Raw genomic sequence first — 12,549 nt, 5'->3', positions numbered from 1 at the left:
CAGGCCTGAAAGCGGCACCCCTCCATGGCCTCTGCATCAGCTCCTGCCTCCAGGTTCCTGCCCTGTTTGAGTTCCTGTCCTGACCCCTTCAGTGATGAACAGCAATGCTGAAGTGTAAGCCGAGCCAGCCCTTTCCTCCCCAACTTGCTTTTTGGTCATGGTCTTTTGTTGCAGCAATAAAAACCCTAAGACACCATGCTTTATTCTCTACTCGAAGTCTAACTTCTTTAGCATGCAGTCAGATACTCCTCATGATTTCTCTCTTTTCCCTCAAAGTTCTTGAAAGCAGAAGCTGCTTGGTAAGCATGTAGCCCATGATTCAAGATTTCCAACTGACTATTTTACCTCATCAGTGTCATGCTACGTGTACACACGGGATTACATGTATATGCATGTGGAGTACTATGTGTACACGTGTATATGCACGTGGAGACTTACTCCTCACAGTCAATGTAATGAGCATAGTGCAAACAAAACAAAACGCCTTTTAGACATGTAAGAATGGCTTATTCTTACCCCACTACACCCTGAAAAACAGAACCCAGTGACATCACTCACTCACGATAACCAGACATAGTCCTAGACTTCATGACACCCACTGGACAGTATTTAAGCAGAGACCAAGAGCAATGCTTTGCTCTGAACATCTGGAGTGACCAGGGTCCTGACCCTCAAATCAGAGACTTCTGTTAGACTGGACCTGACCTTCAGCTAAGATACATCACACAGGCGAGCAGCCTTGGGGAGATAGGCTTAGGACTGTAATTGGGAATCTTGTGTGACCCTTGTGTGATGACCTTCGGCATAATATAACTTTTGTCATGCTAACTACAAGTAAAAACCTTCTTGCTTGCAACATACACATTACCTTTCTTTTCTTTTTCTTCTTCTTCTTTTTTTTTTTAAGACAGTCTGGCTGCTGTTACTGTCCTGGAACTCACTAACTAGATGAGGTTGACTGGACAGTGAGCCCCAGGGATTCTGTTTCCATCTCCCTAACATGGAGATTACAAGCACGAGCCACCATGTTGGGATTTTTATCAGAGCTTGGGATTGAACATAGGTACTGGGGATTGAACTTTGCCCCTGTGCATACAAGGCAAACACTTTACCAGCTGAGCCACCTCCCCAGCCTCCTGGGCCACTCTTGGGCTACTTCAGTTTCAGCTCTTCTGGCCTGAGTGCGCCATTCTGAAATGGTACACATTCACTTGCCCCGCCCCCAGGTCTTCTGATAGGAGCACCTAGCAAGAGCTATCACTGACTGACACGCACACCACTATTCTCATTTTAGGCCTGCATGAAAAGGCTCAAAATGGAGAGTCCCATTTTTTAAAAATATAGTATTACTTAATTTCATTCAGCTTATTGATAAGTAGATATTTAGGACCAGAACGATTCTTAGGACAGAAGTTGCTGAAATATCTCTCATTACAGACCAGCCAGCCTTAAAATCATGGCGTTCCTGCTTCTGCCTTTCTATTATTGGAATCACAGGGGTGGGTCATCACACCTGGCCTTCACGATTCTTTCCTCTAAGAAATGTATGGGGTGTTCGCATATACAAACTAGCAACTAGCTAGTTTGCATAAACAAATACAGCAAACTAGCCCAGTGCTAGAATTCCAGGAGGCCGCCATACGTTTGAAGGTAATAGACAGAGCTTTCTCTGCCTCAAGATCCTTCCCCACACTCAGGCAGGCAAGATTGATCAGGAGCGGGGAGCCAGCGGCAAGCATTCCAGCACAGTTTTTGCGGTTAGGCAGAACCCCAAGTAAGTCTCCAAGAATAAATGAGCAAGTCACAAGGAGCTGGGAGGCGGGGGTGGGGGTGGGGGCCGACTGTGAACTTTGCTGCAGGCGGACCTGTCACTCCAGCTGACAGCAAGAACCTTACACCTTCAAGTTTTTAAAGAAGGCGGCGAACCCCAGAGCTTGGCTCCAGGGAAATGAACTCCTGAGGTTGTAAAGAGAAAGGAAAAGGCCCCGGGGGCTGCCAGCGGTCCAACGAGACACCTGTGGGGTGGGCAGCTTTGCCAGGCTCTGGGCGATGCCCCGGACCCAGCACAACAGGCTCAGGCTACCTGGCGTCGGGCTCCTCCTCCGACTCGGCCTCTTCATTTTCTCCCTCCTCTTCATTCTCGCCCTCCGACGACTCCTCCGTCTCCAGTTCCTGGGTCGACTCCTCTTCTGCACCCCAGCGGAGGAAGCCCTCAGCAGCGTGTCTGTTGTCACCGCTCGCCATCGCGCCTGTCCCGGCCGGAGTCAGAGCAACCCACGCCACCCGCGCCCGGTGTTCTCCCTCTGACTGCACTTTGCCGGGGCCCGCAAGGCTGCTCGGATTCCCGGCACGCAGGGCGGGGGCGCCCCAGGCCTTTAAATAGAAGGCGTCAAGAAAGTTTCGCCACTGAGCTTCTGGGGCCCGGCTTAGCTATCCTTGGTACCAGTCCCTTGCCAACTGTTCCGCCCATTCTGGCAGACCTTGGGAACAGGGCAGATTGCAGTGCTGAGGGCTGCACCTGGGCGTCAAGCGACCTGCTAGCCCAACCTTCCATCCAGTGATCTGGCGGGTTTTACACTTCAGCAGAGCTGCTGGATGGTTCTTTTATGCCAAAGGAGGCAGCACGCTGCCTGGAACTTGCTTCCCTTATTCTTGATAGACATGGTGCCAGCTTGTAGATAGTTTAAGGTCTCACTGCTAGTACGGTGACAATAGGGAACTTGCTAGATAGACTTGCTAGTGGATACAATATCAGGCCCAAGTGTTCACAGAACCTCTATCTTAGATCCACACTAAGCAAAGACTCATTGGAGCCAGTAAAGCCAGTGCTAAACCTCTCAGCATAGCTCTAGGACTAAAGCCTAAGATTCTCCGAGATGAAATCCTGACTAATCCACTTTCAGAAATCAGGTATTTACACCATATCAAATAGAACGCCTTCTGCCTGAAAAGCCCGCCTATTTACTTAGTCAAGTAATGCCCAAGTCCCAACTCACTGCTCCTCTCCAGGAACTCAAAGCGCCTACTAAGTATGCTGATACCCATGTTTATGCTCTTTGTCCCACCACCCAGTTCTTCCGAAGTTACTGGGCTGACCTAGGGCAAACCACGGTATGTAATGAATGCTTCTAAAAAGGCCAGACCTATGTAGTAGTACAATAGGCAGGAAAGTATTCCTTTCTAAGAAGGACTTTTGGGCTAGAACTCCAAACATTTATTTTTAATCATAGCAGATTCAAGTCACAGTTTAGTTTGTAAAGGAGACGGGTATAGAGGTATTCTCCAGCTACAGCAGCCTGTATGCTGCACAGTGAGCCTGTGGACTAAGGGACAGAGCGGCAGGCTTTTTTTTAAACCACTAAGAACCTATTTTAAATAACCCTAAACAGAACTATTTATAAAGCCCACACTTTTAACACTAACAATACTTTAATAATACATACAAGCATACAGAAATGGAGCAATCCACACAAAATAAAATGTAGTATTCATACAAAATTAAATAATTTGTCTCCTGCTGAGGATATTAGCTCAATGGGTAGTGCACTTGCCTAGCAAGGATGAGCTGAGTTCAATCCCCAGCACAGAAAATAATTTTTTAAAAAGTCTCATATATTAACAGCCCACTTACCTGATAAATCTGGACTGTTACCAGTACATGATCTTAGGTGCTGACCCATTAGTTCCAGGATACAATGTATCAGCTTTTTGGCCAATTTGTTAACAACAAATTGGCTCAAAAGGAGTAGGGTGGGGCCACAGAAAACGAGAACAGGTGGCAATGCAGGAGTCCACACTGTGGGTAACTCTGAGGCTTTATTAACATCATGAAGCTGTGAAGCAGAACACCGTCCCTAAGCGACCACTATTTACAAACAGTACCGAGTCCCCTTAACCATCATACTCAATACATTCTGAGAAGGAGCTGCACAGCATGCAGTAAATCTCAGGAATAGTTCCCAGAAAAAGAATTCATATATAAAACGCTTAATTGCATCAAAAGTACTACAGATAAGTAATCTAAAAAACTGACTCACTTTGAAAGTTTATTCCCAATAAAGCCAGAGAAATACAGTGGCTGACGGGCTTAACCACAGAATTGGATTCAGACCAGTTCAGATAATTACAGCCTCAATCTTATTACAAAACCAATGACTTTCACAGAAAAATTACACCTCAAAAATTTCCAGATATAAACTTTATTCCATTTGACAGCATACAAAAATTTAAACTTAAAGAAAAGAAAATACGCACCCTTTATAAGTCAAAGAAAGCAAATATTTTAGTTTTTTAAATGGTCTGCAAAAAATAGTTCCGTGGTACAAACTGTACCACCATAGGCCTACAAGAAGTCTGCAATCTTTGAAAAAGTTAAAACTGCTTTCAAGATTACTTTTTATATTTAAATTTACAGGTACTGACCAATTTACAAATATTTACATGAACTAAAAACAATCTTAATAAACAGAATAGCTTGTATCTGAAGCTACTACTTTTGTGTGGAAAAGAAATACTAAAAAAGATTTTTGTATAAACATTAAACTTTTATTTATAATTTTACTGTCTTATCTAAAACACTTTATAGTGGCTTACTGCCTAAAAATTCCAGTTTAGATTATAATCCACAGAAATCCGATTCTACAAATAGGATATAATCTTAACTTTGATGTTCAATTTTCTATCATGAGGAAAAAGATCAGGAAAACAGAGGTAAAGCAACAGTGTACACTGCACTATGCTATCAGAAAGCATAGGAAACGCTGTCTCTCCAAAGTGACAGTCCATTAGCAGGTCACCAACTGCTGCTAGTGGTCCTGTAACCCCCGGAGTGGATCAAAGCGAGGTGTGAAGTGCTAATGAAACACGAAGACAGACACAGGACAAAGACAGGCTGTCCCAGAGTCAAGTGGAGACTTAAGGCAATTGTCCAGTATTTCAAGACTCCAGTGACTTCACTGAATGAAAGATTTCATTTGCTTCAAGTAACTGAATAACTGACTTGAATCTTCCCTTGACTAGAACTGAGTTAAACAACTGTCTTCTGCCGGTTACACTGTAAATATGTATTACTTAGATCCTTTGCAAAATTCCACATGGTTCTTCATTTGCATGTGGTACAATTACTTAAAATTATATCAAAACCTTATTAGTTCAGGTAATTTCTCAAAATATATTTTATGCCGAAAAGTCATGCCATAATACTACTAATCATCAATGTAAACATTTTCAAAAATACATTTTTAAATCAAAGAGTTTATTAGGAAATGTCATAATAAAATATGTAATCTTTATATAAGTATGTCCTTTTAAAAATAAAACAAAAACAAGAACAAGATTAAAAATAAACCATGATGGAGGTAAACAAATGCATTGTGATGTAACTATTGTTCTTTATTTCTTGGAAGAGTTTAAGAATTAGAGGGCAGCTATCTCTTCAGGGTAGCAGCTCTCAAAGGCAGAACACTGTTGAGATCTCTCTTGTTTTTCAATCTTTGCCATGACTAGGAAAGGAAAAAATAAATTAAAAAATCAATCTTAAAATACAAACTATATACAGAACAAAAGACTGATTTTGAAAAATTTAAAAGAATATTAGTAGTGGTTCTTTCTATGTATACATTTAGATTTTTTTTCTTATTTTTATTTCCCAAGGTATGTTATTAATCACCAAAAAAGAAACAATTATTTAATATTCTATGCAATGATTTTTTAAAAAATGGGCACACAGTTGGCGAAAAAGCTCCAAGTGACAATAATAACATAACTTACAGATTAAATTATTTCATCTAAGATAGCAAAGTATTCAATTTGAATTTAAGGGGAAAATGACTGTTTTGTAGCTTTTTTAAAGCGAAAATCAGTATTTTAAAAGAAGGCAAGAGTAAATGTAAAATTTTGTGCAAGCACCTGGGAACCAGTGAAAGCATTCATAAAAGATACTGCAATTCTTATTCATGCTAAAAGTTCAGGTCACAATTTTATGAAAACATTAAGTGTCCAAGTATCTAATGGTATTGGTTTTACTGCTAAATCATTCTAAAAGAAGCTCACCCACTGCTAAAGAACAAGTGAACAACAGGAAAACTATGCTCCACTTTGCTTGTTGTGAGGAAGAACTAGTCTGAAGAGAGTCTGCAGCACACTGCTTGCATTTTAATTACATCAAAGTCTGCCTGTCTATCCGAATAATGAAAACAGTATCTCTAAAGTAGCTTCACTTCTCTGACCTTTGAACCTTTCCTTCCTAAACTTAGACGAGTAAAGCCACTAGTGTGACAGGAAAAGAGTGTATCACTTGAACTTACATATGTCTATCAATGCATTTCCACACTGCCAGTCATTGCCAACTGGTAGCTCATTTAGCAAAGCTACTGATGAATAAATTAACATTGTGGACACAAACACAAAACATATCAAAGATAAAATGTCATAGTGAAAGTAGCAGGAAAAGGAAAAGAGGGTACAAGTCACACATCAAATCCTTCTCTTTAATAAATGCCCCGATATTTTAATAAAAGCGTCCTCTGAGTTTTATTTCATCATCTGTTGAGTTTAATAAGCTCCCTAGCTCTCTCTGGAGGAAAAGTGCCTCTAAGTTCAAGTGACACTACCCTCTTCTTTTCTGTCACATTAGTGGCTGTATTCTAACTTTTTTTTTCATTTTTAAAACACACTAGTCCACTAACATCTTTAGGGTCAACATGATACACTGTTTACCTTTAAAAACTGATCCTTGATCATATCAAACTTCTGCTTTTCATGCACAGCTCTGGCGGTATTAGTTCCATCAAAGGGTTCTGCATAATGAAATACACAGGTAAAAAGATTAGTACAATGGGCTTTTCATTTTTCCCAGCACCAGGGATCAAACTTAGGACCTCATATATGCCAGGCATATATCCCAGTCCAAGAACACTTTACATTAGGTTCAGTTATATGAAACTACCGGTATATCATATGGCTTAGCCTAGTATTTTTACTAGATGTGTATGCACACAAACACACACACACGATCTAGTTATGAGCTGTCTGGTAAGGTAGGTGGAAGTCAAGTCAGAGGAATGACAAAAAATGATCAGAGGAGTAACTGAGTTGATAAGATCTCTAAGGATTAACAGACGGTCAAGGACGTATATTTAGCAGAATCAAAAGTTACATAAAGAATATAGCACTGTGGTGGCTGGAGAGATGGCTCAGAGGAATAGAGCACTGGCTGCTCTTCCAGAGGTCCTGAGTTCAATTCCCAGCAACCATATGGTGGCTCACAACCATCTGTAATAAGATCTGGTGTCCTCTTCTGTACTGCAGGATACATGAAGGAAGAAACCTATATACATAATAAATAAAAAATCTTAAAAAAAAAAGAATATAGCACTGTATTTAAGAGGGGGCACAATGTCAGGTGTTATAGAAGGATAAGCTTAAACTCAATTTTAATTTTAAGTGATCTTGTCCAGGATAGAAAAGGTCAGGAGCCTTTAAGTAGAGCAGTGGTTCTCACCTTCCTAATTCTGCCACCCTTTAATACAGTTCCTCATGTTGTGGTGATCGCAACCATAAAATTATTTTTGTCGCAACTTTATAACTGTAATCTTGCTACTATTATGAATCATAAATATCTGTGTTTTCTGATGGTCGCAACCCACAGATTGAGAACACTGAAGAGAACGGAGGGCAGTGTGCAGCACACTATGATACGAATAGATGCTTAGCAGGAGATCCACTGAGAACTCTAGCATTGAAGAGAGAAAAAGAATTCCAAGCAGAGAAGACAGGAGTCTATGCCTCAACCTGTGTACCCCTCACCCATAGTACACAGCAGAAGAGGTCACAGAGAGACAAAGCAGAATGGATGGGACATACAGATCACATGAAGTTTGGTTTTGTTTTTCAAAAACAAGTCTTACACATGCCTTAAAGCTAAAAGGGAAGAATGAGAGCCAAAACTCAAAGAGATTGCTGAAAAGAAAAGTAGCTAAGAAAGAAAACCTGAAGAAAGCAAAGAAATATGATGGAGATGTTCACCTTAGTCATAAAATCTAAGCAGGCCCATAATTCTTAACTCTTAATTTTGTATGTTTTAGCAGGTGTGTGTGTATGTGTGAATTATATAGTTTCAATCAACTACAGTATGAAGAATGCATGAATTGCTCAAATCATACCAACTACAATGCTCAAATTCACATTTAGTATTTCTCATAACTAAGGAACTCTAAATGCTTTTCCAAATTAAAAATGTAAAGGTAACCATATAAATCACCTCAGAACATAAATAGATATTTTAGCAGAAATAAAAGTTGGAATTAGTACCATGATGATAATTCGTTGGCAGACAGTGGTCAGGGGAAACCTACCTTCAACACAGATATATTTATTTCTCCATTCAATGTCATCAGGCCTTGGGATGGCTTTGGCTTCACGAACTGAAATCATCTGAGTGTTCCAGCTAAAAGAAGAAAACAGAATAGAACTGACTGCTTTCCTAATTTCTCCTTAATTCCATCAGCTGGACAGCTGACCCTGACTGCCTGACAGAACGCTAAACCTTGGCTCCACCCCTCAGCGCCAGTTCTCCATGTCTAGTATTTATGTTTATTACGTGTGATTCTGTATACATCTCCAAGTAGAGTTAAGTTCCAGGACACTGAGATCTTTCTTTAGCTGTTCAGCTAGTTCCTCAGTATATACTAGATACTGAATACACATTTACTAACAAAGGAAATAGTACAAAAATGTTTCTTTAAAGTTCAAATAAGGAAAACACATAAACACTGTCTACTGCTCATACTTCAATAAGAATTTTTCATTGGTTGTGAGGTAATCTTGTGGCGTTTTCTTTTTCTGATAACACTGTAATTTTTCGCTACATCTTATAGGAATTAGGATAAATCTTTGAAAGCAGCTAGCAGAAGCAAGGAAGAAAACAAAATTAATGTTTTCTCTCTTATTATATAAGCAGTAGCAGTAGTTAACAGTACCAAGACAAGGTTTCATGTAGCCCAGGTTACCTAACTTGCTATGTACCTGAGAGGACCCTAAACTTCTGATCCTCTGACCTCCATCTCCCAGTGCCGATTTATGCGGCTGGGAACAGAGCCTAGAGCTTTGTGCACCCTAGGAAGCAGTTTACCAACTGAGCTATATACACCCCACATCTAGTAATAAAATATTTTGAGTGCAACAATTTTGTTTACATATTTGAATATAAGCCTTCTGTCTGCAGTATCCACTTTTACATGTTTCTTTAAAGATTATAAACATTTATTTTTATTTCTGAGTTACTATAAATAACAACACTTTTCTTTTTTCCAAGGAACACTCCAGTACATGACCACTCAGCTGGTATACAAGAAAAAATAAATTTGAAGATGAGGTGAAATCTTTTTATCAACAATATTTGGCTTTCTCTATCATAATAGCAATCTAAGAAAGATCTATGTATCAAAAAAATCGCTAAAGACATAATCATGGGTCCTAAATGGAAGGTTTCTGGAAATAGAATTCATTTTCAATTTTAAATATGTAAGAAATAATTTGCTGCTTGTGAAGTCTGATCATTGCAAAGTTTCCTCCAAGCATAGTTTTATATTCTTGCTTCGATCAAAGGCTGGGCAAAAAGCCTAAGATGGTGGCATGCACCTCTAACCCCAGCATTCAAAAGGCAGAGGCAGGCAGACTGCAAGTTCAAAGCCAATCTGGGATAGAGAGAGACCCTGTCTCCAAAGATCAAGGACCAAGGGGGTATGTCAGCAGTAGAGTGTTTGCCTGGCATGAACAAGGCCGTGGGTTTGAACCCAGGCCAGGGAAGGAGATTGGGAAAGACAACTAAGCATGGAAATACATCATCAAGATGTACACATCATATACAAGAGTTTTCATTCTTTAAACTATGCATCATGTAAGTGGACTGTCAGTGGAGACATTCTAACACTGGTTGTTGTTTACAGTAAGATGTAACAAACACAAGTACTGTAGTTGAGTTCCAAAAAGAAAGGGAGGACTTTGTTCTATTACTACAAATGCTTCTAAGAGTTTCTTTAATAACAATGGAATGAAAAAAAAAATGTTATGACTACATACTGAACCAACTTTAATCTTTACCATTCAAGATCTTCTTTTGTTTTGTTTTTGTGACAAGGTCTTACAAAGCCCAGCCTAGCTATGTAGTCAGGAACATTCTTGAAATTCTGATCCTCCTGCCTCCATCTTGTGTGTACTGGGAACGCATGCATATCCCACCACACCTGATGCTAAAAGTTGTAGCCCGAGTCCTCAAACTTGTGAACCTTCTGCCTCATCCTTTTCAGCATAATAGCTTGCGGAACTACAACCGGAAGTAACTTTTACTAATTCATCTTTATTAGTTCCTTTGTTTTGTTTTAGGAGAATGCAGCCATATTGCATAGCCTGACCCTTAACTTCTGGACTTAATTTTTGCTTCAGAGAGCAAGACTTGGAGGGAAAAAACAAAAAAACAAAAAAAAATCAGCAATTTTTAAATGGTCATAAAAAACTACTGCAAAATGTACTATATATACTCAAACACCCCTCAGCAGACAGGTAATTCTGGCTTCCAAGTAAAGAGGATGCCTCTAGTTGAATAAAATTCAGAAGAAATCCTTACAAACATTTTAGCAGTTGCCAGGAATCTTTTAAATGGTACCTAATTCATTACTTTGATCATATTCTTGGCTGAGCTCCCTACAGTCAACTATGTGAAATTATCTTGTATAAAATAATGTACTTGGCATATATACATTATGGGGAAGTCTTTTTTTTTTTTTTTTTTTTTAGTTTTTCGAGACATGGTTTCTCTGTAGCTTTGGAGCCTGTCCTGGAACTAGCTCTTGTAGACCAGGCTGGCCTCGAACTCACAGAGATCCGCCTGCCTCTGCCTCCCGAGTACTGGGATTAAAGGCGTGCGCCACCACCGCCCGACTATATGAGGAAGTCTTAAAATCTCATTTCAAACATTAGCCTCCCAGCTAGTATTATTTGACTCAGCAAGTTACTTTTTATTACTGTTAAACTAACACAAAACATTTTCCATCTCCATTCTTGTGTCAATCCAACAAAGCACCTATATACAGAAGAAATCCATTGTTCTGTGAATCTTTCCCTTTAACATTACACCAAATGTCTAACTTATATAACAATAAAGATTGTTGGTGTAGGGGCCAGTGAGATAGCTCATCATGTAAAGACCCTTGCCACCAAGACTGAGGACCTAAGTTTTAACCCTGAGACCCATATGGTGGAAAAGAGAAAACTCATGCTTCATAGTTTTGCATCTTTTGTTAATGAAGCCTCCTTCTTTCTCACCATCCACTGCCTGATGATTATTTTTTTGTCTGTTTGTTTGCTTTGTTTTTTTGAAACAGGGTTTCTCTGTGTAGTCCTGGAACTTGCCCTATAGATCAGCCTCTCCTCAACACAGAAAGCTGCCTGCCTCTCAGCACCCCCAGTTAATCTGGGTTATTTTAACTCTGTTCTCACTCAGTTCTCCTCTAGCACTTTCCTGACTCCTTTCCTTAACTTCCTTCAGTGACTTCTAAGTTACTTTAAGGATCTCTGATCCACACTAAACCCCCCCCCCCACTCTCTGCATCAAAACTGTAACAAACATTTTACCGTCTTTTCACCAGGTGAGGTGCTGTGGTCATCACTACAAACAAAAGATGCACAGAAACTCTACTTCTAACATACTGAATTGTATTTCTTCTTTCATGTCCTATGTTTCAAACACAAGTCAGATTTCTTTAGAGTTGCCTACATGATAACAAATAAGGCAATTACAATGTCACTGTAATCATTACAGTTAAATATGAATTTTGGAATCAAATGATCTGAAATCATTATCCTTACTAGTTGTAAGTTCTTTGGGTATATTGCTTCATTTCTTACTGAATCCTTCTGTGACTCACTGGTAAAATATAAGGTACAACACAACTTCATACAGTGATTATAGAAACTGAATGAGGTAACAGATCTCCTCTGCTTAGAAATTAGAAACCCTTTTCCATCAACTAACAGCCATTTATTAGTGCTATCACTCCCCTCTCCAAACCCTTCAAAAAAATAATACTAAAGTCACTATGGCTCTTTGTATAACTCCTAAGGAACCCCCCTCCTTCAGACTTCCCGTATTGACCAGAGTACTTCAAATCACCAGCCTTACTCTAGTTGGACTTAGAACTCCCCAAAGAAGTTTTGCTGTCTGGTTGTACACTGTTTGTTTCATGTTTAATATTGTCTTCAAATCAAATAAAAGATGTATTTTTTTGATTTGCATTTTACCCTAATACAACTACTATTCAAATATTGATCTTTTTTTTAAAAAAAATCCCGTTTGCCTTGGCTATATTTTTTCCTATAAATTTTAAATTCCTAGAAGACAGATGTTCCAACAATATACAACCTACATAGAACTAAAACACAAGACCAACCTAGACCCTACTAGAGAGTCCTCAACATGAAATAGAAGCACAAATGAAAAAAAAAAAAAAAAAACAAACAAACCTCAAGCATTACCAGGGCTTGAGAAATGGC

General features: G+C 39.4%; 2 protein-coding genes across 6 annotated transcripts in view; both read right to left on the bottom strand.

Moving 5' to 3' along the window:
* Positions 1-2,299, bottom strand: part of Cmya5 (cardiomyopathy associated 5) — a 99,859-nt gene extending 97,560 nt beyond the window's left edge. Inside the window, exon 1 of the mRNA XM_057789579.1 lies at positions 2,084-2,299. Coding sequence (XP_057645562.1) covers positions 2,084-2,244 — 161 coding nt within the window. The 5' untranslated portion in view covers positions 2,245-2,299. The remainder of the gene's footprint in view (positions 1-2,083) is intronic.
* Positions 2,300-3,809: 1,510 nt separating this feature from the next.
* Tent2 (terminal nucleotidyltransferase 2) overlaps positions 3,810-12,549 on the bottom strand; it is a 54,620-nt gene continuing 45,880 nt past the window's right edge. For 3 of the 5 annotated variants that reach the window (XM_057789573.1, XM_057789575.1, XM_057789574.1), the window contains 3 exons: positions 8,355-8,446; positions 6,718-6,797; positions 3,810-5,501 (listed from right to left, as the gene is read on the bottom strand). In XM_057789573.1, coding sequence (XP_057645556.1) covers positions 5,427-5,501; positions 6,718-6,797; positions 8,355-8,446 — 247 coding nt within the window. In that variant the 3' untranslated portion in view covers positions 3,810-5,426. The remainder of the gene's footprint in view (positions 5,502-6,717; positions 6,798-8,354; positions 8,447-12,549) is intronic. The other 2 variants (XM_057789576.1, XM_057789577.1) reach the window with 1 other exon arrangement.

Source organism: Chionomys nivalis, chromosome 15, assembly GCF_950005125.1.
Source record: "Chionomys nivalis chromosome 15, mChiNiv1.1, whole genome shotgun sequence".
Classification (NCBI taxonomy): Eukaryota; Metazoa; Chordata; class Mammalia; order Rodentia; family Cricetidae; genus Chionomys; species Chionomys nivalis.
The sequence above is the reverse complement of the archived record's forward strand: the minus strand, read 5'-3'. Positions and strand labels throughout refer to the sequence as shown.